This window comes from Sceloporus occidentalis, unplaced genomic scaffold, assembly GCF_023333645.1.
Source record: "Sceloporus occidentalis isolate IW3139 unplaced genomic scaffold, rSceOcc1.0.p SCAF_198, whole genome shotgun sequence".
Lineage (NCBI taxonomy): Eukaryota > Metazoa > Chordata > Lepidosauria > Squamata > Phrynosomatidae > Sceloporus > Sceloporus occidentalis.
In genome coordinates, this window is record NW_028317178.1 from 688,882 (window position 1) to 716,680 (window position 27,799).

Genomic DNA, 27,799 nt, shown 5'->3' on the forward strand with positions numbered 1-27,799 from the left:
CAGTCACGGTGCGGTCATTCAGTCGCCTATAGTCAACACAGAATCTGGTGGTGCCATCCTTCTTAGGGACGAGAACGACTGGGGAAGCCCAGGGGCTTACGGAGGGTTCGATGACCCCGAGATCTAGCATCTCCCTGATCTCCTGACGCATGCTTTCTCGGACAGCATCAGGGACGCGATAAGCGGGTTGCCTTAAGGGATGGGGGTCTGTGGTCTCCACTTTATGAACCGCAAGGGGGGTGTAGCCAGGTAGCGATGAGAACATTGCTCGTCGTTCCTCTAAGATCTGGGTGACCTGGTCCCTTTCTGAGCGGGCCAGCCCTTCTCCTAGCCTAACACTCTCTATACTTTTCTGGGTTTCAATATCCCCTGGTAAGCCAGGCAGGGGCAGACCCTCCCATTCCCCTACAGCGGGGCTGCATATGGCGACCACCGCCTCCTCCCTTTCCAAGTACGGCTTCAGCATGTTCACATGGAAGGTCCGCTGGACCCGCTCATCTGAACATCTGGCCACAATATAGGTGGTGTCACAGAGTCGCTGCGTTATCTTGTAAGGACCCTGCCAGGCTGCCTGCAGTTTGTTTTGCTTGACCGGACAGAGAGCCAATACTTTTTGCCCTATCTGAAAGGTGCGATCCCTAGCCGTCCGGTCATACCACCTCTTCTGTCTGCCCTGAGCTCTCTGGAGATTGTCCTTCACTAGGGTCGTGTATCTCTGGAGCCTATCTCGGAGCCCCAATACATAGGTAACTACGGACGGGTCGTCCGTTGGTACCGTGCCTTCCCAGTGCTCCCGCAGGAGATCTAAGGGGCCTCGAACCCTCCGGCCATATAACAGCTCGAAGGGGGAGAACCCTGTGGACTCCTGCGGGACTTCCCGGTAGGCAAACAAGAGATGGGGCAGGTGGCGCTCCCAGTTCTTGTGCTCTGCGGCAAAGGTCCGAAGCATCTGCTTCAGAGTGCCATTAAATCTCTCACATAACCCATTGGTTTGCGGATGGTACGGGGAGCTATAAAGGGGTTTAATACCGCACAACTTCCAGAGCTGTTGGGTTACCTCGGCGGTGAACTGTGTCCCTTGATCGGACAGCAGCTCCTGGGGAAACCCCACCCGGGAGAATATTTGCAACAGCGCCTCCGCTATGGTTTCGGCTTGGATGTTGCTTAATGCTACAGCCTCAGGATACCGGGTGGCATAGTCCACCACGGTAAGTATATATTTCTTCCCCGTTGGGCTTGGCTTAGCTAACGGGCCAATAAGATCTACTGCAACCCGGCTGAAGGGTTCTTGCACTATGGGCAGGGGTCGTAATTTAGCTTTCAGATGATCCCCTCTCTTGCCTACCCGCTGGCAGATCTCGCAAGTGCGGCAGTAGTCCCTAATGTCCCCGGAGATACCAGGCCAAAAAAAGTTCTGGGTGATTCTATACCTCGTTTTTCTCTGTCCTAAATGTCCGGCCAAGGGAATGACATGTCCGATGCGTAGTATGTCTGCCCTATATTTCTGGGGTATCACTAGCTGCGGCCTGGGTGCTTTACCAGTCTGTTTCCCCCCACCCGAGGCACTACGATAGAGTCTGTCCCCTTCCCAATGGAACCAGTAGTCGTCCATCCCCCCAGGCTTACTGAGAGCCTTCTGTCGGTACGCTGCTAGAGAGTCGTCCTGTTGTACTTCCTTACTGAAGTCTGTCGGGGAGTCCCAGGTGAGGAGGTCGGGGCCAGAGTCAAGGTCAGTGGGTCTTACCTGGGTCTCTTCGGAGGGAGGTGGCTTGGTTTGTTGGGCTTGTAGCCGGGTGGTTACAGGGTGTGCTTCCGGAGGCTTGGAGGGGCCAAATGTGGAGGTGAGATGGCCTAAGTCGTTGCCCAGTAGAATTTCCTCTGGAAGCCCAGTCATGAGTCCCACTTCTAGGGTGCGGGCAGCTGCCCCCCAGTCCAGATGCACCTGAGCCGTGGGGATTCTATATACTTTGCCCCCTGCGACTCGTACTGCCACAAATTTTCCAGTTGTTACCGGGACTGGTACCCTCTGGGGATCCACCATGGTTAAGGTGGCTCCGGAATCACGGAGCCCCCTGGCCGCTTTTCCATTGAGTAACACAGGCTGGCAGTGATGATGGCGGTTGTCCCCCGCAATGGCTTGTACGATGTCAGCCTCGTGTAAAATTCCCCAGTCTTCTTCCTGACCAACACATTGAACCACTGTGCGCCGGGGCCTTCCTCGATATGGTCCTGACGGCTGGGGTTGCTGGGGACAGTTCAACTTAATGTGTCCCGTTTGGTTGCACGAGAAACACCTCCGAGCGTCGGCTGGTGGGGGGTAGCGAGGACTTCCCATGGCTGTAGCTTGCGGTGGGGAATGGGCTGGCAGATACCGAGGGGCTGGCCGGGTGTTGGTCGAGTTAGCCCGGCGCGTGTCCTGGTACTCATCTGCCAAGCTGGCGGCTTGGGCTAGGTCTCGGGGATGACGGTCCCGGACCCAGTCCCGGACATCAGGGGGAGTGTGGTTAAAAAACTGCTCCAGAAGGAACAACTGAGTCACCTCTTGAGCGGTCACTGCTCGGCTCCCTGTGAGCCAGTTTTGCACTGCTTTCTGCATCCGATGCCCCCATTCTTGGTACGTGTCTTTCTCCATCCTCCGCAGGCTACGGAACTTGAGTCTTTGTGCCTCCGGGGTGATGGCGAAACGAGCTAGTAATTGTTCTCGTACTCGCTCATAGCTGTTACAGTCCTCGTCGGCCACTGCTCGGTAGGCTTCAGCCGCACGGCCAGTGAGCTTGCTGGCAAGGATGGTTACCTTATCTGCGTCTCTCACTTGTTGCAACAGACATTGCCGCTCGAAGTCTTGGAGATATCCTTCGATGTCCCCCTCCGCCTCGATGAAGGATTTGAAGGCTGCATAGGGGAGCTTTCGGCGGTTACTCGCCTCAAAGTGGGCAATTTCATCTCTTTCCCCTGAAGAACGTGCTTGTTGGGGAAACCTTAGCGCAGTCACCTCTGCTATCACCCGGTTCACTATCTCTGCGGGTGGATGGGGCCCGTAGCAGGACAGGCGGAACAGAACATCCCTCTGGAACTCATCCTGGTCTGCTGGGGTAACAGGGTCGGCTTGAGCCTGGTCGTCCGCCATAAGTTCCACAATGAGGGTATCCCGGGTTTTGTTGCTGGCAACCTTTCCACGAGCCTCCAAGAGGTCTTTCAAAGTATTCCGCTTAAGTTTAGCATACCGCTGGTCCATGCACTCGTAGGGTGCTCTCCGTCTCGGCTTCTTGGTCCTGGTAGTGGTTTGGATGTCCCGTTTAGCTAGGAGCAATTCCCACCGCTGCCACCAATGTCACGGAGCTGGTTAGTCTGACCGACTACCTCCGCTGTCTTGTGCTCCCTTAGCCTGGGACAACACACACTTTCCCCGTTTTCCCAGTCACTAGCCGAGACTCAGTGTAGGGTATAACATTCAGAACCTTTATTGTCCACAGGCACAGGTATATATATCCATATAAACACACAGAATGAGACGTCTGAGTAACATAACCGCCCCCTTTAGCTGGGGATTCAGGTCTCCCAGGAACAATAGGGGAGATAACGGGATTAGCCTCGGATATCTTCCACCGATAGTCAGGCAGGAGCCCTGGCTGGGCACCCTGTGGAGATAATCCTGTCTGGTACACATAGTGGGGCAGGAGGCTATTCTAGCTGCCCAGCAGTTCCAAAAGTAGAACCTGTATGTCCTGGTACTGGGCCTGGCGGTGTGGGGTAAACATAGAAACTGGGTTCCAGGGGAACGGGTGGTTGGGCTGTATAATATCCACAGCGGTGTGCCTGAAGGGACGAGTCCGTCACACCCTCTTTTAGGGATTCAAAGGGAAGCTTAATGCCCAGTCCGCTCCCACTTAAACCCCACCCACTGACCAAGCTCCACCCTCTTTCTAGCACACCACACCCATTTTTTCATTTATACCCCGCCTACAATGCTTTTTTTTATGACAACTGTCCCTGGGAACACATTTTGCTGTATACTTCCTGCTTCCTGTAAAGCGGTAACCCAGGAGAATGATGACTTCCTGCTCAAGCATCACTGTGTGCGAGGCAAAATGCCTTCCCCCTGTACTGGCAAATTGAAACGTCTAAATAGATAGAGGGTTACAAAACCCCTTTTTTTTCCATGAAAAAATGTTTTTAATAGTTTTTTGAACCAATTGGCACATCCTAATAAAGATATATATATATTTTTTCATTTTATCACAGTTTGGTAATTTAAGAACCGGCAGCTTTCTTTGGCAAGCGCGGCGTTGTAGAAAATCACTCGTCTCCTCCTTGAGGACGCTCAATTAATACAGATCGTCGATTTGGCACCGACCCCAAGACGTTCCTTAGCAAACGCGGAGGCGCTGCGATTAGATGCGTCCCCTTCTCAAACCCACCAATGCCCCTAGCAGGAGAACCTAAGCGTGTTTGATGGCGCATGATTGGCTACGTGGCATGGCGTTCCGCAGGGCAAGGGGAGGAAATAACAATTAATAAAAGAAAATAAATACTATCGTTATGTATTGTTTTATATAGCGCCATCATGGTCTGTAGCGCTGTACACAGATTGGTAAATCCACTCAAAGCCGCATCTAGAGGGGGTTACGCCAGCTCACCTCCCCCCGGTCTAGGTTCGGCAGACTGAAGTACGCGTGCATGAGAGACACCACGAGGTAGGTGAAGCCCAGTCTCTGGAGGACGCCTGGTATCCGAGCCCAACGCCAGGACACTGCGGGGAGAGCGTAAAACCGACCAATGAGAATTCATAAAAATATAGAAAATACCAGCAGGTCGGCCCCATTCGGCCCTTTCTCCTGCTGTAAAGAGTCGTTGGTCTCGTCTTAGAGGGGGTATATTACTGTATACAGAGCTGTGCAGGAAAGAGTTAAATAAGCTATTACCGGGGCTTTCATGTATCCCCAGTCCCGCGGGGTATAGGATTTGTGTCATGTAGGGGGTAACGTGCTTTTCCCTTTAATGCTCCCGTTAATGGATCTGCGTGTTTTCTGTTAATTCATTCCTTTTCATGTTAGTCGGAGCGGCTCCGTGTCCATGGCGTGTTGCGCGCTCAGGAGCTTCTGCTGACATGGATTGCGTCATATGTCCGACGGTCTCCTCCATTAAAAGCAAAATTCAAATCGATTCAGCGTCTGAAACCCGGATATTTAAATATTCTTTCAGGAATGGGATTATGTTTAAAGAGACCTTCACGGGGTTAAAATTCAGGAGAGGAAAGAGGCATCCAGTGAGGGACTGGATTTACTGAACAGGGACACTCGGCACATATGGAATTAATCCCTCGTGTACTTATACAAAATAAAATCATAGATTTAGATAATGTTTTAATTTTATATAATAATATGTAAATATTAATATATATTTAATATATTAATATTAATCATTTTGTAAATAATAATAATAATCATAATAAAATTAAAATAAGGGGTAGAATCCCCCCCCAAAAAAACATATTTGTTGCTGGATAGATTTTAATTAGGAAGAAGGTTTCCAATTAATGTCAGTAAATGTCAAAAATAATTTTGAGCATGAAAATTGACATTTTGTCCCATAAAAAAAAAAACATTTTAGGTCCAAATAGGAAAAAAAACAAACCCTGTGAGTCTTAATGGAATAGTCGAAAAAATTCAAAATATTATTCCGTGCTCCCAAGGAAGTTACATATTTAGTACAATTTAGTATACCGGGCCCTAAGGACAACCCTGAATTTTAGGGAATATTTTCAAAAATTGTGGCCAAAAAATTAAAAAATAATTAAATTTTTTAAAATGAAAATGTAATTAAAAAAACTGGCTTCTAGAATTTGTTCGATATGCAAGCGGCCGATCTTTGCATATTATAAGTCGATAGGGGCCGCCATTATGAAATTGTCTGATGCCGGGGCCCCTGACTGGCAGCACGATGTTTTATTGCATTGGATTAACGAGATTGTATTATTTATATGCAATTACGGCAGAAATGCCCCCCCACCGGCAGCCTTCGACATCTTGTCAATATTTATGGAAATAAAGTTCCTGTTTTGCACATTCAGCGTAATTCAAAGAGCTGCCTTACGAGGGGTTAAACATATTGCAGGGGGGGGCGACACAAATAAAAAAATGGAAGAAATTTAAATTCTGAAAAGTTTTGTGGGCAGCTGTCGAGGCAGGAAATGGAGAAACATCATGTTCATTGTAAAAGATTCTAACACATTTAACATCTCTTTTAACCCTAGTAATGTGAAATGGACCATATATAATTATTGGTATAGGCAATAGTCAAAGATATGTAATCATTGTTCATAAATAAATGATTATTAAGATATATTAATAGGTTTCAATGATAGGCTTCAAGGTTTCCTTGACCTTAAGATATGGAATGAAGGATTTGCTGAACAGGCGTTCTATAGATAGGATAGTAACTTGCTAATGCATGGTATAGTTGTAACTCTAAAAGGGCATTACAATATACGTACAGCGACCACCTAAAATAGGATTTCGACGTGTAAAGATCTTAGTGAGCATGTTTACCCAATTAGGTGAAGACCAATAGACTGACATCACTATCCAAGGCACATATAAGCTAGGCTTTTGTAAGACATGGAGAGGATGGGAAGAGAGGTCGAGAGAAGATGTACTTGCCATCCACGGACTCTTCACGTCCCAACACTCCCTCCCTCCCTCCATCCTCAGGAATGCATAGGACAGATGTCATGAACTAAATTCCTCTCCAAGGTTTTGTAAGACTTGTTTCGTATTTTTGTTACCTACTTTTTATATTCGTCTATTTTTGTTTGTATTAAATGTTTCACCTTTGTTTGCATCTAAGTGACTCTGCCTATTTTTGACGCACATACATTTATATGTGTTCCAATTATTTGAAGTTTGTATTGGCCCGAATATATTTTATTACATTCATACCTGCCAAGTGTCTCTCTTTAGTTTGACCAGTCCCTCTTTCCTCCCCTGTGCACCCCTCTCCTTCTGTCTGATGATCACTTCCATGAAAAAAAAAATTCAAAGCGATCCGGGTGATACGGGATCGAAATATTTCAGTATATTTCAGATTATGGCTAGTGATGTCTCAGACTGAAACCTGAAGGGGTATCCTCTGGTGCCTCTCTTTCCTCCCCTGTGCCCCTATATCCTCTATTGTGCCCCCTTATCTCTCCTGATGCCCTTCTTTCTTCCCCTGTGCCCTTTTCTCCTCCATTGTGCCCCTCTTACCTCTCCTGGTGCCTCTCTTTCTTCCCCTGTGCCCTTTTCTCCTCCATTGTGCCCCTCTTACCTCTCCTGATGCCCCTCTTTCCTCCCCTGTGCCCCTTTGTCCTCCGTTGTGCCCCTCCTACCTCTCCTGATGACCCTCTTTCCTTCCTTGTGACAGTCTCTCCTCACCTGATGCCCCACTTTACTCCCATGATGCCCCTTTTTTCACCCCTGTGCCCCTATCTCCTCCGTTGTGCCTCCCCTCCCCAGGGTTCTACAGCCCTAAATACCCCAACTAGTTACACAAAAAGCCCCGCCCACCCACACCTCTGACCACACCCCCTAAAAGAAAATGATCCTTTTATGGTCCAGGGGAGCCATTATGAAGAAACAGCCAGGCAGGAAGTTGAAAAACAAAGGCATGTTCTGGCTTAGGACGGCAGGTCCAGGAGGAGGTCACTGCAAAACTGGGGGCCCATCGCCATCTTTCGCGATCAGGCCCCCTGGGGTGCCCCTGCGGAATGGGAATGAATGGTGACAAGGGAGCTCTCTAATCTCCTCAACGGGCCCATTTATATAATGGAGGCCGCGCCGAGCCGTTAGTCGCTGACCGACTGTCCCCAGCGAGGGAGGAACACGATGTCGTGAAGATTACCCAGAAGGTGGGCAGAACATTCCACCATAGAATGTTGGCAACAATGTGTTAAATGTCAGCAGAGCTTTGAGTGCAGGAAAAAAAGGAGAATAATAAAAAGAGAAATCATTAAACGTCAGAGCGAAAGTGAGTGAATGTTACAGTAAATACATTAGCAATAACATCTTCCCGATGCACTCCGGACACTCACGAGACTAATGCCCTCTAATCTGTGAGTTTCTGCAAATGAAGCGCTCTAATATCCCAGGGATTGTGTGAGAGACGAGCTAACACGGGTGGGGTAATTGTTTGCCATGTGGAGCATCCCTTAAAAATAAGGTCCCGAAAATATCCATACATATAGCGTTTTCTTTTGCTAGGGTGGTGGTTTAATAAAACATCATGAGGGTGGTGGATCAGTGGAACATCCTCCTAGCAGAAGTGGTAGAGGGTAATACAGTGAGGGTATTAAACACGCATGGGATAGACATACGGCTCCTGAATCTAAGACGAGACCAACGACTGATTAAGGTTTGAGTCTTTACAGCAGGAGAAACGGGCACCATCTCTCTGCCACCCTCTACAAAATCGACACCACGCTTCTCCTATAGAAGAAATATAATTTCAAGAAGGTCCTAGCGTCGAAGGTCTTAAAAGGCTTGGCCCATGAACTCATCCTTTCCCAAAAGTCAATGTTCTTAAAAGCCTGCAGAATTAATTTATGTTGCTAAAAGTATCGCCCTCCATAACAAAAGTTAATTATCGCGGAGCTGCCTCCGGACTCGTCGATGAACTCTCTTCACTTCGCAAGGCCATCCAATCATACGTGTCCAGATCTTAATGCAAACGCTCTCCTTCCCTGCATCAGCACAGAGGGCTTATGTCTTTATTAGATTTAATATGGGGAGCGCTCTCTTGCATTGCCAACATGGCGATGAGTTGTTCTGTGGACTATGATGTACCACCATGATGGTCCCACAGGTTGTGCCCCGAGCCCCAAAGAAAGACCGGTCACTCTCTACCCCTTGGGCTTGTGTCTCCTGCTGTCAATGCAACCTGGCTCCTTCACAAGCAGCATGAGAAGCATGTGAGGCAGCCGTGAGAAGACAGAAGGTCTACGGTGGCATTGGATCTTCTGATCCCAGCACCAGACAAAGCCAAATTTTTGCACATATGCCCCCGAAACAGGTTCCTGCTGGTCCACTACTGGGGCCTGAATCAAAAAAATATGTAAGAGTGGTTGCTTACATGGCCCATCAGCTGGTCCATAATTTAAGAAGAAGACACCAATCGCCATGAGAACACAGGTTCTCCAGACCATCTTGCGCAAGAGCTGGACACGCTTGACCCCTTTCTTTAACAAAGAGTTGAAAGCCAGTGCTATCGATGTCCCGATGATGAAGACAAACCTAGAAGACAGAAGTCCGTATGTCATTGTACCAGTAGAGAGAAGGGATTTGGGGGAGGCAATATTAGAGTTAACTCATATACAAAAAGTTCCACAAATTTAGGACTTTCTCAAAGGGGCACTTGTGTCTCCGGCTGGCCGTTCCTCACGTAATGACCAAGTGTTACGTGAGAGGAACATGATGTCACACCGGGTTCCACCATACAATGTTGGCAGCAAACTGTTATTTTTATACACCTGGATACGACATTCCATCACCATTAATTGAATCTCTGCCGGGAACAATTAATTGTCATGTGACAAAAAAGCAGGCAATGATAGGTTGTTTTCATAGAGTGTAGCATAATGACAAGTCTAGGGCCCTATGTCTATCCAATGGAAGAGAGGAAAGCTTTTTTATTTGTGTTTTTTTTGGGGGGGGGTTATTCCCCGACCTCATGGAAATCCCAAGCCCAAAAGGCTAGGGGGCCTTCATGAAAGTAGAAAAAGCGGTTCCAAATATGCTAAGGGAGGCCAAAAAATGCCGAGCTTTCATCTTCTGTCTTGATGACCACTAACAAACATGACACAAAAGGATGAGCCCTCTCAGTATGATTGCGGTTATACAATAAACAGAATTAAGTCAATAATGTGATTGCTTTTGATTGAATGGGTCAGTAGGAAACGTATTACCCACTTTACAACCCATTAACATCCAGGCGCGCATTAGAGGCCGGTTTAGAAACTTGCTTACCTCAATGTAATCTAGAATTTATTTAACCTCTTTGTGTCTGCTTCGATACACACGCGCTTATAACGTATGCGGTGTGAATACGTTCTCGGGTAACATGAGTTTTGCGTAATTAATTTTAGATACTTAATGATACAATACATCTTTGAAGAACAACGTGAACTAGCTAATTCAAATTATGATCTTGGAGTCATCATTATTAAACATGTCAACCCAACTATGAGATCTAAGCTCATCTGGGTTCTTTACTAAGACGTGCGGAAATTCCACTGAACGCTGGCCAAGATGGTGAATTTGGGGGATATCCATCGGTAATTTCGAGTCTTTAGGTTTTTTTAGGAGCTGAGCTCCTGTAATTAGCCCTTGTTGAGATGAAAGTGGTTTCTGCACAATGAGTCCCGATGAATTCCAATGGTTTTCTGGATAAGGTCTTGGTCTTCCTTATGTCTACTGGATTTTGCAGTAACTTGGTGAGAAGACCGAGATATGACTTGAGGAGAAGACCTCAACTAGATGGTAGGGGCCTCTGGCCTTCAAAGATGGGTAATATGATACATCACTACATATGTTTACATATATTTCATATTCATTTTTTTTAATGAAGGTTTGATATGCGTCATTTTGATGTGCAATGAAAGAATTTAGGAGTCGCCTTGGATTTAGAGACTTGGACGAGGACATCCTTATGAGTCAATAAATTAGACACCATAATTTCGAGTTCTGTCTATATATGCAGTAGATGTTTATGTTGGCATGCAAGGTCTTCTGGAAGTCTTCCTCAATCCATCTTGGAACACCTTAGACACCTTACACCAGGAAGCCTGTCCATAAACATGTTCCTGTCTGGTAGTCAGGAGTCCTTATCTACTTTCTAGGTCAGCTCCTGTTGACCTCATAAGAGAAAGAGTCTATTTATCAGTGGTTGTTTCAGGAAGCAATATTATTCAGCAAAGGTTTGCCTGAGAAAAGGTGCTGGGGAGTTATTACCAAAATGTAGATAAATAGTTTAATGACGGGAAGTTAATTTAAACCGAAGCGACCAATAGATTTTGACATCAGATAAGAGTCAGTGACCCATGCCAGGCTTCCTATCTGAAAAGTCTTCCTTACTCCATCAGTCATTAACAGCCAGTTTCCAAATTTCCTCTGACTCCTTGTGATTCTTGAAGACCCAAGTAATCAGTGTTCCAAAGAGGACATCCTACCATGTTCTTCTTCTTCTTCTTCTTCTTCATGACTTATATTTTCAGAAGCATAAGGAGCTAATTTTCATGACCTGCTTGCTGGGGTCTGAATCCTAGGAGGACCGATTGACTTATAAAGGACCACATAAGCTCTGCCATAAAGCAACAGCATAGTGTGGTGTGGGAACCCTGAGGTCATGTGACAAGCCAAAATAGTCCTCTCCAGCCACATTTAGTGTAATTTAGTATTTTATTTTTTTTTTTGCAAGAAATTAAATAGACCCTTATTGAATGGTATATTAAAGTCTGAACCACAACATATAAAATACATTAAAATTATTAAAATAAAAAATAAAAATTATTAAAATAAATTGAAATAAAAATGAAAGAAAATTTGAATTTAATATTTCTCCTGTGTAGGTTCACACAGACACATCAAACATTTTTTTTTGGAAGCAAATAGATTTTAATATTTTAGAAAAGTGCTACCCTGTAAAGGAAGACAACATAACGGAACATTTCCAGTTTCTGTGAAAATTGACATTGATAAATGAAAAAAAGTAAGAAAAAAAGAAAAACAGGAAATACTTACCAAGGCATAACCAAATCCGCCACTGTTAATCCTGAAATGTAGAAAATTGGAGAAAAATGAGCTAAAATGTGCTAAAATTCCCCAAATTATTAAAATTGGTACTGACAATATGTAGGTAAATGTCGGCCCCTGCTAATAAAATCACTTCAATTTGGGTGAACCTAAAAATAGTGCTTTATTATCCAATAGGAAAAAAAGCACAAAGCTATAGGTCTTAACCCTTTCCTTGACGTGTTAGTTGGAATATTGAGCCTTCAATTAAATAAATTAAATTTAAAAAAGGGGGGGGGAAATATCTAACAATTAATAATTACAAATATTGAATATTAATTCTATTTATTAAATATAATTTATATAATTTTATTATAATTATTTTTTATTATTTCTTAGAGGAGACCCTTAGATGTGCGATTTTAATATATGAATTTTAAAATGTTGCCTCTGTATCCTTAGCAGCTTAGGTGTATAAGTTAGGAATAACATTTTTTGGAGTTATTACAAAAAAATTGGTAATTGTGACACAAAAACATAAATGAAAACATATTGTATGCACAACTTACTTAAATAGCAAAAAAAAAAAAAAAACCATTAAAAAAAACCAGTAAATAAATAAATAAATAATGTTGGTGCAGAGTTTCAAAAGGAGATCTTTTCGTCGTAGCAACCAATGAGATCAAACTTTGGATGAGAATGATTTATTTTATTATTTATTTATTTATTTTTACTTTTTTGGTAAGTTGTGTCTTGATTTTGAGTAAACAATGTTACCGATTGGCCGCGAATGGGTTAAGCAGATGAATTTGCGATCCAGACCGTAATGGTCCGTCAGCACCCCAAAGAAAATACATTTAGCAATCTCCTGCTTATTTCAAGATCAATATTGTCCTGCTGATTTGTCGAAGTGGCTTTTATGAAGTTAAGGCAGAGATCTCCACCTATCGTTCACGTGGTAGCCGATATTAATTCCTTTTTTTTCTCTTATGGATCAATACGGAGATTGGTGATTTGCCTAAAAGGTTCTCGAATGCAGAGTGGGCTTGGGGGGGTTCGTTTATAAGAGGGGGTTTTTTTTGCTTACCGTTCCATGGAGCGTGTTGGAAGAACCAATAGCCACCCCCTCCATAGTTGACGAAAACCATCAAAGTCAAGGAAAACCTTGGGCAAAAATGTTCAAAAATTAAGACCAACCAAAGGCTCTCCTAGGATTCCATGCACTGTAAGAATATTCGATCACAGCTTGACGTTACTTAATTAATTTACTAAAATGATCTACGTCGTGCGGGTTTTTTTTGTCGATTACCAGAAGGTCCGCTAACCGGGCAGACTGTCATCGAGAAGATGTTGATTGATGGCAAGCATTGAGCTGACCCTGCTGTATACCAACAAATCAGAAAGGCTCATAATTACACTTCAAAGAAATATTGCTGACTGAAATCCCCAAAGCATACGCGATACTTTCATAATCCCCGTCTGAGGAGACGCTCGGAGAACATAAGTCGTTGCCTCCTCTGTCTCATGAATGATACGTGGAGGACCACCACCTTTAGCTATAAGACTCCACATCTAACGGCTTATATTCCAAAGAATATAACTAGTAAGAAGTACAAATTCTGGGCAAAAATCATTGAAGAAGAACTAAACTATTACAGTGAAGGAGAATCGGACATGTCCACCAATCAGTAGAAACCTCAAACCTGTAGGATGTGGTAGACATTCTAAGTTCTTTTGTAAGAACATTCCAGACCATTGAGATAGAGGATTATTATATATTGTGCACCATTTCGAGGTGTAGGTAGACATAATTACCAACAGTCTGGATTTCATTTTGAAAGTCTTGACTGGTGGACATTAGCAATCCTGATCTTTTGGAAGCTGTCCCAAAGTAGTGGACCCCCATGTATTTGGGGAACAAGGGGTCGAACACTGACCAACACTGGCCAAGAAGACCTTGGAGGAACCAACCCATAAGTAAGATCTAGGTCTATATGGCTGCTTCACAGAAGCCTAAGAGCCCCAGATGTTTGGAGAAGCCTACTCGCCAACATGCCGCCATAGGGGGGTTAAAAATGTTTGACTGGCAAAATCAAAATTTCCTCTTCTAATTATTATTTTTTGTTGCTCGTAAAGTTCTGGCTTTGCTGATAGGCTGGGAGAAGCTGAAATGCCTAACGAAATGGAAGCAGGATTTACGAGCGCACTTAGAATGAGATCTCATATCGCTGCCCCCCCCCACCGTTTGCCGTAATTACAATTCAATCAGATCTGCTTTGCTGCTTTATACGCTACCAGCGAGGGATGCATGCAAATGTTTCATTTATTTTTATATGTTGTGTATAAATCACTCTGCACATTAACCTGCCACGGATTTCTCCTAGTCCCTGCCTAAAATGGAGGAAAACACTGCATGGGGTGTTTTTCCTGCTAGTTTTTGTTCAGGAGCCGCCATCTTGCTGCCCCCGTCACATGGTTTTAACCCCCCTTCCTCGCCTTAAGATATTTGTGATAATAGCGAGACCTGCGCGGCAGGAAACCGTCTCTGGCGCTAGAGGCTCATGCGTGGTCAATACAGGGGGTAAAACAGGAAGTGGGGGTACAACTTCCTGTTTGGGCGGACAGGAGGGTTCCGATACAGTCTGCACTGGGGGATCATGGGAAACGGAGGGGGGAAATTTGCATTTGCCGAAGAGCACATTAGAAAATGACTTGTAGCGCGCATGATCTATGGTTTCAGTGCCGCATTCAATCATGGTTCTTTCTCTGATCCGACATTACCTCAGCGAGACGGAGAGCCACCATGATTAGATGGATCTTCAAAGGCGGGGATGACCCGGCTTGGCTTCCCCTCGGATCAAAGACAGAACTAATCAAGATGAGTCCTTGGAGACACAAACTCCAAGGCCGTTGCCAAAAATTATATGAAAGCTGCCGCTCCACCTACTCATTTAGAACTAAATTCACCATAAAAAACACAATTTCTGCTGAAATCCCAAAAACAAAGCGTCAGTTATGTAAAATGTGGCCTCCTTTATCATTTTTGTTGGGAACACTTAATTGTCATGTGACCCGATAGCAAGCGCTCATAGGGTATTGCCATAGAAATTTTTTGAAAAGCTTCCTAAATGGTTCGGCGCGCTTTCTATACGATTAAGGACAAAATGACAGCGAGGGATGAGGCCTACGACTTGTCACAGCCTTCACTCGCGTCTTAAGCCAGATGTTCCTCCTTCTTAATCCTTGTTCGGGAGTCAGTCTGGAGAGGGGAAGAAGCTTCTCCTCCGTCTTCCATCGGGCACGGAGCCAGCTCGGATGAGCTAATTGGTAATTGCTTGTTCTATCCCGAGGTTTCAGGGTGAATTCGGTAGGAAGGGCTCATCAAGACACATTATTCGACGTCCCAGAAGGCCGCCTTGGTGCAATTTACAAATTAAACCGGCGGCCATCTTGTCGGCTTCTCTGTCAGAGGCCGAGCTTTCTCTTTCGGGTTTTTTTTTTCCTTTTCTTTCATCAGGATCTGTAAAAACTTTCGCCCTCGTTGTACGTTTCAATCTAACGGCTCCACTAACCGCAGCTAGCAAATGGCACGCGGCGGGTAATTATTGCCTCCATTAGTTACCATGGCAACAGAGACAAAGGTTAAGCCATTTTCTCAGCAAATTATGACATGATATCGACGCGTCGCTAAAATATTTTACTTTGGATTTCGCAGGGAACTCGGGATCGGTAAACAGGATGGAGTGAAATATGGGGTAATTAGGCCCGGGGTAAGGGTGTCCTCATGGTGTGCGCGTGTTCACCGCCAATTAGATGACAGTAGGACGCATTCGGTACATCAGGAACAGCGTGGTTGCCAACATTCCGTCCCAGCAAATAGCGTGATGTCATTCTCCGCCTACATTTTGAAGCAGTGTTGTGACATCATTTCCTGTCATCACACGCACAGTGTCGGTTCAGTCTGGAGCCCAAAAAAATCATGGAAACTGGTAGCTAAGATGCAACATCTTGCAAATTTTCAGCTCACTTCACATATTATCCTCAAAGTAAAAATCATTTAGGAGCAGAAACAAGAAATACTCCAGAAGCAATAGTGAACGCATGCAACAGCTCTTCAGCACTGGTGGTAGGAGCTTATACCGCATGGGTATTATAAATGGGACTTTAGGGACAGGTTTTATGGACCAAAGGTTCTTAAATTAAATATTATTTTAAAAATGATTATTTGTTCCTGTTTCAATTGGCCAGTCCTTCCCAAAGCCTGAAATCCCAGCGACCCTCTTTCCTCCCCGATTTTCTAGCACCCTAACCCATAAAACTTAATCATTTGGAAAGAATGGAAGCGAAATGTCTACAGAAAGACAGGTCTGTCCAGAAAAAAAAAAAAGCCATTGCGTCTCCGCACGTCGAGCCAAGATGCCCGGTGCATTCCGACACAATGAAATCCAAGTTGGCCAACGGGTCCTCGGAGACTGATTGAAGATGTCAGCCGCAATGCCGGAGAGACGGATTCCAGATAGCATTAGTGGTAAGTAAGCTTCTGCATCCAATATCCAGCCTCTCTAATGCTTTCGCGGCCTGTCAGCAGCTCCATGTCTGCGTTTAATTTCTCCTTTCAATCCAATGGGGAGTGACAGCCAGAACATTTAGATAAATACTCCAGGAGCCTGCGTTATATCCATTAGAGCGGGGCCACCGCACGACCCAATCGCAACGATCGGGCGGACCAAAAAAAATAATAACTTTTTCCTGTTTCACTATGAGAGACTAAAAACGGAAGGGTGCCTGACCTAGACACGGTTTATCCCAATGACCATTTGTGAGTTAGAACCTACCCAATCCTTTCGTCCTCTTGGGGGTTGTCTCTCTCCAATTCCCCCCCCCCCAAGTCTCAAGTTCTTCTCCACAATTACAATGTTTCCGTCCATAAAGGGATCTCTAGCTCCTGTGCCGAGTAGATCTACAACATCATCCAGCTGTTGACGTTGGCCTTCTAGAAGAACATCTCACTGTTAAGCTCGAATGGACGAAACCATAAGGGTTTTATAGGTTTTTATATATTTGTTTTAGAAATCCCAGAGGATTTTTTTATGGGATGGACAATACACTAAGGGAGTGATCTCCATTTCTTTACCCAAGTTTTACAGCTTCCAGTGGTGAAGGCATCTCAAGCTCATGTAGGACGAAGATCTACAAAACCAGCCAGCTTTTGATGTTGGTCTTTGAGGTGTTTCTGGAGGAACATCTCCTATGCAGTTAGTTTTATGGTCTTGTTACAATGTTTCCAAGACGTGGGAAGGCATCTTCAGATCGTCAAATTGTCCAGCTGTTGACATTGGCTTTGAGGTGTCTTCTAGAGGAACATCTCCCATACTGAGTCCCGACAAATCTATAAGGATTTTATAGGTTTTTAGATTTTTGGAGGAAAAATCCCAGAGGAAGATGGACAATCCCAGCCATAATATGAGATTTGAGATCGTATCTAGTTTCCACAGGGTCAGTTCTAGGTAGGAACAGCAGAACTCTCACCCTGGTTCCTCTTAGGTTTGGCATTGTATATGATATATACATAACATTTTGTGTCATTAGTAATATTAACCCTTTGGAGATCTATACCCATCGATCCCCGACACTGGAATTTTGACCATAAACAAAGCTTTGTCCTGTGGGGTACCCGTGTGAAAATATATATAATACATTTTTCTTTTTATTTGTTAGGGCTTTAAAGATTAAAAAAAAGATATCAATGGAAACCAGACCCCGTATTTATTTGCTTTCGGATTGATAGCTACGCTAAAGGAGCTCGACTCGCTCCGACCTTTTGAACATTCATCCCATGAAGAGGGATCGTCGGCTGGGCAGAAAGTTTGACCCGATACGGCAATTACACAGACGCGCCTGACGAAGATCTAGCGGAACTAATCACTTACTTTGCTGAGGTGGTTAATTAAACCAGAGGCAAGGAAAGCAATATTGCTACCGTAGCGTGCCTCGTTCTACTTAATTAGCATGTTGAGACACATACATGAGAACAGACAGGGTTTGCCCCTGAGTCTCGGGGGTTTTTACCCTAATCTCGGGGGGCTCGAAGTGAATGTACACATTCTCAGGGATTTTTAGCCCAGTCTCGGGGTCTCAGAGTGAATGGGCAGATTCTCAAGGTTCTCCTAATTCCGACTGGTGCTTTATCACAGCTGGAATCCCTGCTTGAAAACAGGTGACTTTTGGGGGGATTTAAAGGGTATAAAGACGCTTAATGTTTTTAGGGTATTTAATAATCCATGATATATTGTTTAGGATCATTTGGTTGTTAATAGAACACATACTTTTTGGATAATAAAGGTTAATTGTACGATGGTGGTTTGGATGTGCGAGGCACGGTGCCCCGGAGCATGGATTGAGAGGCAATTGAACATGACAAGCTACAGGTCACGCGCGGTCTGGGGTCTGTCCTCCGTCTTCTGCAGTTCCTCTGCCCCCAGTTATTCCTCTGGAGTCGTCTCTTCAAGTCGACACTCGTTCGAAGGTGTGAAAAGGTCACAGCACCCACGACAAGCCTCGGCTCTTAGAAGTAGTCATTTCAGAGAATTTAGCCCTTGGTGCTTACAAAGATTTCCACGCGCTCGTTCCTTCTGGATGAGCAGTCACTCGGAGTAGAACGATAAAAGTGGTAGAAGAAACGGGGAAGGAACAGAGTAGGTAGAAGGTTTCATACCTTCGTTAAGGCCACCAGAAGCAGAAGATCCCATGACAGACGATGGTTCCGGTCAGAGGGCCACCATTGTCCCAGAAGCCCGATAATCCGTTTGGATACCTGGAACGTCTGTGGCAAAACCTTAGAACCTGCAGAGGAATATGATGGAGCTATACTGTATGACCCACCAAGCCTATGTTTATAATCACTTCCAGGAAGTTGGGGCAGGGTTCTCCCAACAAAGACACCTATTTATGGACACAGACCACACATATCATTGATATATCCTTGGAATGACGTTCTTGATGTCATGACGCTTGGGTTTAGTCATGACGCCTGTGAGTTTTTGCTTTGAGGAACCTCTTCATAGATCACACGGAGAAAGACAAGATATGGAGGGACATCTTAACATTCAGAAGTGGTGATGAACCTACCGTGGACTCAAAGTATCTGAAATGTCACCTGCCAGAAGCTTCCGCATTTGCGGCCACTTCAAGAGGCAACCGGGTACAACACTTGGCAAAAATAAGTGACATGTTTGCCCTTGAAATATCCAAACATTGTAAATAACTAGATTACGAAGCTCATATAAAACAAGAAAACGTGAACTCGAAGTCATTGTCGTGGCTGTGTTCTCACCGACGTATTAGACTTAGCTTGGTCTCCATTCATCTTTTTTAGAATCCCAGAGTATTCAATGCTGTCTTGTTGATCGTACGTTGATCGCGCGGGGGGGCATGAATTAGGGCACAGAGGGGTGGGTCGGAGATGGCCTCAAAGATAAGGCAACGCATCAGGTGAACGCATCAGGTTTCATTATTGATCTGTTGGCCTCTTGACTACACCAGGTTGTTGGCCATCATTTTTCATCTTCATCTTCCAGTTTTACTCCCAAATTCTGACAGATCTGATTTATTCCAACCGCGGGGTGGGCAGGGAAAGGCTCGCGGGGGCCTTGGGATAATTCAATCAGACGCTTATTCCTGCATAACCACTGATCTAATAATTCCACCCAACTCTAGCAGCAACCTAAGCATAAGATTACAGATCTCGGGATTGCGTCTTCAATGTTAGGCGACGTTAATTGGTGGATCACCTCCTCGTCCCTCGTTTAAAGGAACAGTCTCACTAGAGAGTGAAAGGGGTTAAAAAATTAACCTGTTATTACATTCTATCATTATTATATGTTACATAGAAACATGGAACCATTCGGACTGTCTAATCGGGACATTTTTACTGATGTAACGACTCAAACCTTAATCAGTCGTTGGTCTTGTCTTATATTCAGGAGCCGTATGTCTAAAAAAACTGGCACCATCAGCAATTTAATAGAGGAGAGATAACCCAATGGGGAGGAATAATCATGCAGATCATAAGAACAGGACCCTGTGGCTAATTCCAAGATACTATATTAGTTCTAACCCGTGCCTTGTTAAATACAAGAGGGGCTCTAGTCGCCTATAATACATCATTATAGATGATACCTGGTGTGCGAAATCCAATCCTAGACAATGTTGTCTTATCCATAATTAACACTCTGAGGGTGGAAAGAAACCTTTAACTACTTATGGCATGAGTCCAGAAATCTGCCGATTCTGTGTTACGGTCAATAAGAGCCATAACTTCTGAGCTTCTTCAATGAGGAACGAGGAGGTGACAGGTGATAACTCACAGATGGAAGCTCTGCTCACAACGCGAGCCTCCTTATGGACGTGTAAATGCACAAGCGGATGAATGAAGAGGTTCCCTCTAATAAAATATAGAATGAATGAAGAGGTTCCTTCTAACACCTCCGTTATTCAAGAATAATGATATCTGATGGACACCAGTTGGGAAACGTAGTACATACAAGTCATCAGGGCTCACCAGGTGGTGGCATCTCACAAGGTTCCTGGAACGCTGAATGCAAACTGTGAAGACATTCTTGAGCATTTGAAGGTTTAACACATAGCAGGGCCTTAACACCTCTACTCTTGGTGGACTCTACCTATGCGGGGGGCCTTCGAGTGGTCAGTATAGAGATATTACATTGTATCAGGTTCCTTGGTCATTTCAAGGAGCTACATATAATAGTTTTATTAGTTTTTATTATTAATATTATCTTTTATTTATATAGCCCCTGATGAATGGAATGAACCATACCTTTTAATTCATTCGCTGAATTATTCTACGAGATACAGCTGTCTACGTCTCGGCGGAAGGAGAGAGGCAGAAACACCAGGAAGTAAAGGTTGGCATTTAAAATATTGCCCCCCCCCCCCCCGGGCTCGTAAATGAAGAGGTTGTCATTACTCTGTGGGCAGACACGACCCCCATGAACTAACATTTAATCTTTTTTGGAGGGGGGGTTTTGGAAATAATTCACTTAAAATGTAGTTTTTTTTAATAATGTTTCTGACTTCCGGGGGCACAGAGGAAGGTCAGAGGAGAGGACATTATATGGCCGGGGTCTGGTTAACGTCAAAGGACCTTAGGAGTTGGGTGACCTACAGTCACTTAGGACATCACTTTTCTGCTGTAAGACCTTAATCTGTCCTTGGTCTGCTTCTGCTGGGAGGCTGTTCCACTTGTCTACCACCCTTGTCTGATGTAAGCCTCTGGTTTCAGGTTATGACCTCTTTTTCTAACATTTCTCCTCCGTTCTTTACCGGCATTCACATAAACCGATCCGGTTCGCTGTAGTGCAGGCGCACACGCCAGGGCTAGAAAGGGTTAATGTCTTGACATGCTTCTTTAACTAAGGTTTGATTAATGCCCGGCGCATCAAAAGCCCATTGTGTTTCCAGGGCAGTTGTCACAGGAAGCCTGCCGAGTCCTCCTAAATTGGTTCATAACCTGTTGGTGACCTCGCGGTCTCTCAAGGAGCCATCTCCACGTTATCCTTCATCTACATCTACTGGGGGCTACTCGGGGTCTTCATGCTGCTGGACTCTGGCAAGCATTAAGGGGTATTGGCATAGGTGGGATGGGTACTGGTGGGGCAGGTGGGTTTGGATACTGGGGAGAAGGGAGGAAGTGGGGTATGGACACTGGTGGGGCAGGTGGGTATGGATACTGGGGAGGAAGAGGGGTATGGACACTGGTGGGGCAGGTGGGTATGTATACTGGGATGAGGGAGGAAGAGGGGTATGGACACTGGTGGGGCAGGTGGGTATGGATACTGGAGGAGTATGGGCACTGGTGGGGCAGGTGGGTATGGATACTGGAGGAGTATGGGCACTGGTGGGGCAGGTGGGTATGGATACTAGAGGGGGAGGGGTATGGGCACTGGTGGGGTAGGTGGGTATGGATACTGGAGGGTGGGGAGGGAGATGGACAATGAAGTGGGGAGGGCGCAGATGTTAATGTGAACCATTCCCCTGTGTACGCGTTTGATTAGTGGGGGTTGGGCAGGAAATGAACGTGCGTTTATAGACGGCACGGATCGGGTCTGATCTCACACAATAAATCTGAATTTGTCTGGAAATGGTAATTCCTGGCGGATTCATATTCGCTGAGCGGTACTTTTGTCCTGTGCATTTAATGTAATGTAAGGCCGGTAGATGAGTGGAACAGCCTTCCAGCAGAGGTGGTAGAGGGTAATACAGTGAAGGAAGCTCCTGAATCTAAGACGAGGCCACACCGTTAATTTGTTTTAGATTGTAAGGTTATAAGTCGAGCCCTCGGAACCCCACCGCTTGTGCTAGGAGGAGCTTTGTATAAAAGTACCATAAAGCTAGATTGTAAGCTCACGGGCCGAGTCCCTACGTTTCTGTGATGCCTGTATGTGTGAAGGCATCTTTGTGTAAGTTGTACAGCGCTGTGTAGATCGTGGAAGGGTTAAGCGAAACTAGGTGTCAGCGGGAGTTTATGGACGAGACATCCTGTGCAGACGGCCGGCGGATGCTGGGTGGCGGACTCCGTGACGGAGCAAAAAAACCTGCAGCCAAACCATTACGGACAAAAAATATTCCGGATGCAGCTCCTGTGCCATACCTTCTGAGTGTCCCTGTTTAGCTTGGTCAGTCCCTCTCTGATACCCCCGATACCTCTCTTTCATTCCCCTTTTCCTGTTCCCTTCTTCTCTCCCTTGAGGCTACTCTTTCTTGCAATGTGCCCCTATTCCTTCTCCAGGTGCCCCTATTCCTCCTGTGTGCCATTCTTTCCTCCCCTGATACCCCTCTTTCCTACCTGTGCCCCTCTTCCCCTCTGCTGATGCTCTTCCTTGCTCCTCTGATGCCTCAATTTCCTTCCCTGTTGCCCTATTTCCCCCCCGTGCCCCTCTTTCCCCTCCTAATGCCATCTCTCCTCCCCCATGCCCCTCTTCTAATGCCATCTTTCCTCCCCCGATGCCCTTTTTTCTTCTCCTAATGCCATCTTTCCTCCCCCAATGCCCCTCTTTCCTCTCCTAGTGCCATCTTTCTTCCCCCAATGCCCCTCTTTCCTCTCCTAATGCCATCTTTTCTCCCCCAATGCCCCTCTTTCCTCTCCTAGTGCCATCTTTCTTCCCCCAATGCCCCTCTTTCCTCTCCTAATGCCATCTTTTCTCCCCCGATGCCCCTCTTTCCTCTCCTAATGCCATCTTTCCTCCCCCGATGCCCCTCTTTCCTCTTCTAATGCCATCTTTCCTCCCCTGATGCCCCTCTCTCCTCCCCCTGATGCCCCTCTTTTCCAGGAGGTCAGAATGTTTGCTGGGTATGAGGGGATCGCAGGGTTCTACAGCCCTAAAAGCCCCGATAATGTGTATAGAAATTAGAAACAGCAGGAAACGGCTTTATAAATAAAACCCATTGTTCTTCTAAATGCCCCGCCCAGTTACATAGATAGGCCATAAAGCCACAATAACTCCACTGGTGCTCATGGCAGGAGATCCTGAAAGCCTCCGTTGGTGAAGGTGACTCGGCGTCTCTCGCTTGGGTTTATTTATATCGAAATAAATAAGACAATGAAAAGCCTCGAAGGTCTGCAGTTGGTACGTTACCCTCTGAACGTGTCCAGGGAGAGCAGACGCGGAGATCGGGGAACATCAGAGTCCGTCCCACCATCCCGGGCCGCAGAAGAACCCTACAGACGAAGAAGTCAAGGGATCAACATTCTATAAACGCCATGGCAACCTCAATCCACAATCTACTAAACCCCAGTTAACAGCCAATGGAAGCAGTGGCTGACATGGAGGGGGCTGGGGGGTCCGCCCCGAGGGCCACTCATCGGGGGAGGAGCATCAGAGGTCCCAAGTCTCCCGGAAATCCCCTCTCTCTCAATGTCCTCCTACCTTCTCTGCCGACAGCTTCCGTGTCCTTGTCTCCTTTCCCGCAGTACTTCCGTAAAGAGGGCGGAGCTTCGGAGTGCGCCACGTGGACAGCCTCTCCCCCGTTTCTCCAATCAGGGGAGAGGGTGTGTCCGCAAAGGCTCCGCCCTTTAGCGGAAGTAGCCTGAGCGGCAGGCTCAACGAAGCTGATGGCGGCGAGAAGCGGAAGAGGAAAGAAGACAGAGGAAAGACGAGGCAAGAGACGAAGCGGAGCTGCGGGAAAGGAGACGGGGAAGCGGAGTCCTAGTCCCGCTGAATGTCCCAACCATTCCTTAATTGTCACGTGACGCAAAAGCGGGCACTGGTTGTGATAGGTTGTCCTTAAATGCCATTCCTAGTCCTGCTGAGAGCCCAAACCCATTTCTAAATGATGGGAAAATATTGGCTCACTTACCAAGGGGGGGGGTAAATATACCGTTAAGAATGTGCATGACATTTATTCCGCCCCATAGGAAGTTGGCATATTAATATTCGAAGGGTGCTAAAAAAAACAGAGCAAAACCTTCATTGGGAGATAAGGCCTTTTGCTTTTTTTCACCCCGGGCCAGCGCATGGTCTCGGGACGAGATTGAATTACGATGTAAACAGATCAGGAAGCACGCGCTTTCTAATTCTCCCGTGATGGATCTGCGTGTCATTCCCAGATGCCTGATAGCTGAAGCAGAGCTGGCAATCAAGGCCTTTGTTTGCCGGGAGGAACATTTTCTTCATCATTATTTAGGATCCACTCTAGTATGAATCAAAAAGCAATCGTCAGCTTTCCTGAAAAGGTAGTGGATAGGCGGAACAGCCTCCCAGCAGAGGTGGTAGAGGGTAACACAGTGAGGGGATTTAAACACGCATCTAAGACGAGACCAACCACTGATTAAGGGGATTAGATAAAAAAAATGGACCAATGTAGAACAACTTGGATTTTGGGGATAAATTTAGGCAATTTGGTGAAGTTTATTGCGATTTGGTGCCCAGAGAACTAAACTAGGACACTTGGTAGATACGCTGTCAGTCTGTGTGATGTTTGATGTCATAGTTAATCACACAGCGGCTGGCTGAGAATCATAGGAGTTTCTCTTAGAGAATGCTTTCTTTTTGGGGGGGGGGGTTTCTTACAATTTTTTTCGAGCACAAATCGGTTTTTTTCCCCCCAATTATTTCAACAAAATATTTTTTCCCAATTGTTCGAGCGAGAATATACAAATATGTTTTTATTTTACATACGTCTTGGCACATATATATATATATACGCTCTTTTCATATTTCTTAAAACAAAAAATTGGTTTGTTTTTTGTTTTTTTTTTGCAAATCTTGGCACAAAAATCTATTTTACATTTTTTTTCAATTGTTGGAGCAAAAATATTTCTTCAAAAAAATGTTTTTTCTTTTTTTTTTCTCCTTTTTTAGCAGGAGCTTAAAACATTTCTGCATTTTTATTTATTGCTGGAGCTAAATCTTTTTTCTTTATTGCGGGGGGGGGCTAAATCTTTTTTCTTTTTGTTCTTTATTTATTGCGGGGGGGGCTAAATCTTTTTTCTTTTTTTATTTATTGCGGGGAGGTAAATCTTTTTTTCTTTTTCTTCATTTTTCATTTATTGCGGGGGGGGGGGCTAAATCCTTTTTCTTCTTTTTTTTATTTATTGCGGGAGCCAAATCTTTTTTCTTTTTCTTCTTTTTTTATTTATTGCGGGGGGGGGCTAAATCTTTTTTCTTTTTCTTCTTTTTTTATTTATTGCGGGAGCTAAATTCTTTTTTACATTTTATTTTTCTTCTTTTTTTTTTTAAAATTAATTACGGGATCTAATTTTTTTCCTTTTCTTCTCTTTTTTATTTTCGCTTCTCTTTTTTTTGCCAGTAAATGCATTAGCGGCCTCACTCCAGCACCTAGCGGGTTAAAGAACATCATCAGGAAATTATCTGTTATCTCTCCGTTCTAACAGGATTAAGGCTCCTTTTGCTCTAATGGGTCTTTCACAGCCCCCCCCCCAGGACTTCAAAGGTAATTCAGATGAGAGCAGCGATCTGATTGGGCGATAAGCAACAGATAACGCGGCAATAAAAGCACCAGATTGATTAATACCGGGTGCAGATACCAAAACCCATTTCCTAATTCCCCTCCCAGAACCAAAAGAAAAAAAAAATCGGTATTATTATGTAAAAGAGCTTTAACCCCTTCTTGACGTATGACCTCACTGCTCGCGATGACATCATAAATCCAGGGAGATTTCGCAATATTTTTTTTTTTTTATATATACTTATTTAGAAGATTCCTCCAAGTTCTGATATAAGCTTATATAAGTAAGTACTTACTTTACTGAGAGGGTAGTGGATAAGTGGAACACCCTCCCAACAGAAGTGGTAAAGGCTACTACAGCAAGGGAATTTAACCATATAGGGGATGAGCGTATGGCTTGTAGTCTATAGATGGATACTTGTCCTTTTTGGCCAAATCCTACATTTTACAGCCCTTTATGTGTATATGTGTTAACCCCGCCCCCCCCCCCCCCCATGTTTATGCCACGGGGCAGCCGTCTTAATTTCCGATTCTCAGGATCTGCATGATTATTCCTCCCCATTAAGTTATGCCTCCCTATGGTTAAGTAACTGATTATTGCTGATTGATTTGGACAGCTCTTGTAGGGGGGGGGAGTTCAGAACAGATATTGATCACACGATGCTGGTTCTGCCACAGGCTGCCGCTGATCACACGCTGCCAACAAAATATCTCCAAAACAATTGCCCCCATTTGGAATTCAGAAGGGGCAGATCACTGTATGCAAACGTCTACATAACTTAAAATCGCCCTCCTGCTCAACAATTTGCCCCAAAGGGTTAACAGAGAGCAGAAGAAGCCTTATATCTCTGCCCCGTGTGATGGATGATGAGAGCTCCACCACTCGGGCTTTATTTTATTTGTTATTATTACACTCCACGAACCAGCTGAGGCTGTCTCTGTGCCCATCGCTAACTAACCCCGGGGGGGGGGGGGGGGTATTTATCATTATAGCGGAGGGGAAGAAATTAAAGCTTCCGAACAAGAATATCCCCTCACTGTATTACCCTCTACCACCTCTGCTGGGAGGCTGTTCCACATATCCACCACCCTCACAGTAAAGTAACACTTCCTTTTTAGACAAGTTGATGTTATTCTTTTATGAAGAATCAAACTTGCAGGTGCCTCTTCAGATGTATGCACTTTAACCCATTGATTGCTAGGTTAATTAACCCATGAGTTGCTGGGAGCCCCCATCAGCGTGATTTTTTATTGGCGTTGCGTTATGTATATAATCTTCTAGATTTTACCTCCACTGGGAACCCGTTCCAGGTATCTACTACCCTTTCAGTAAATGTACATTTCCTCCCATTACCCATCAGTCTTCCGGCCTCTAATTGTAAATAGAAAGCGGATTTCTGATCTCGCGTTGGATGAAAACATGTGTCTGTGGGTTCTCTACGTACGTCTCTGCACAGGCCGGGGCAGTTCTGCCGGGAGCTCCGGGTGCAGTCCAGCCTGCAACAAATAATCATAAAAAAGGGTATTTCGTAAAGTTTCTTTTTTTAATTTATGAGTGTAGCATATATTGCCCGATTTTATCAGATTATATCAGATAAAAAAAACATTTTCAGAAATATTTCTCTGCTTTCTTTTTTACCCCAGTTGTAGTTTTTGCCCCCATAATATAATGTTTTCAGGCAGCTGCATATCAGCCGTTTGTATGATTCTCGCTCTAAGCCCCGATCTACTAAACACCCCGACTCCTTATCATACTGCCTGTGGGAAACAATAGAATGGCTCAGTCTTATTCACCCGTTTGGACTCTCTGACTAATGAAAGTCTATGGAGGAGAGGACTTCATTAGCATTGCCATAAAGCATCAGCTCAGTGTGGTGTTTGAGCCCCAGTGTGTACACCCCAGGTTTATTGCTTCCTGCCCTGAAGGCTCCTGTTGAGTCATCGCCTGAAGATAAGGTGGTTCCTCACAATAATGTTTTATTCAAAGTCCAGGGCTTTCTAAATGAACCCATTGAAGGTCGTAACAGTAGAGGCCACTTTTACAAGACCGG

At 45.0% G+C, this 27,799-nt stretch overlaps 1 protein-coding gene across 1 annotated transcript in view; it reads right to left on the reverse strand.

Moving 5' to 3' along the window:
- The window catches only part of LOC149278194 (heparan-alpha-glucosaminide N-acetyltransferase-like), a 65,802-nt gene that overhangs the window by 25,626 nt on the left and 12,377 nt on the right, over window positions 1-27,799 (reverse strand). The window contains exons 5-11 of the mRNA XM_089502228.1: window positions 27,194-27,245; window positions 23,708-23,956; window positions 23,417-23,499; window positions 12,850-12,926; window positions 11,772-11,802; window positions 9,106-9,266; window positions 4,638-4,750 (exon numbers count right to left, since the gene is read on the reverse strand). Of these exons, the coding sequence (XP_089358354.1) occupies window positions 4,638-4,750; window positions 9,106-9,266; window positions 11,772-11,802; window positions 12,850-12,926; window positions 23,417-23,499; window positions 23,708-23,956; window positions 27,194-27,245 (766 nt within the window). The remainder of the gene's footprint in view (window positions 1-4,637; window positions 4,751-9,105; window positions 9,267-11,771; window positions 11,803-12,849; window positions 12,927-23,416; window positions 23,500-23,707; window positions 23,957-27,193; window positions 27,246-27,799) is intronic.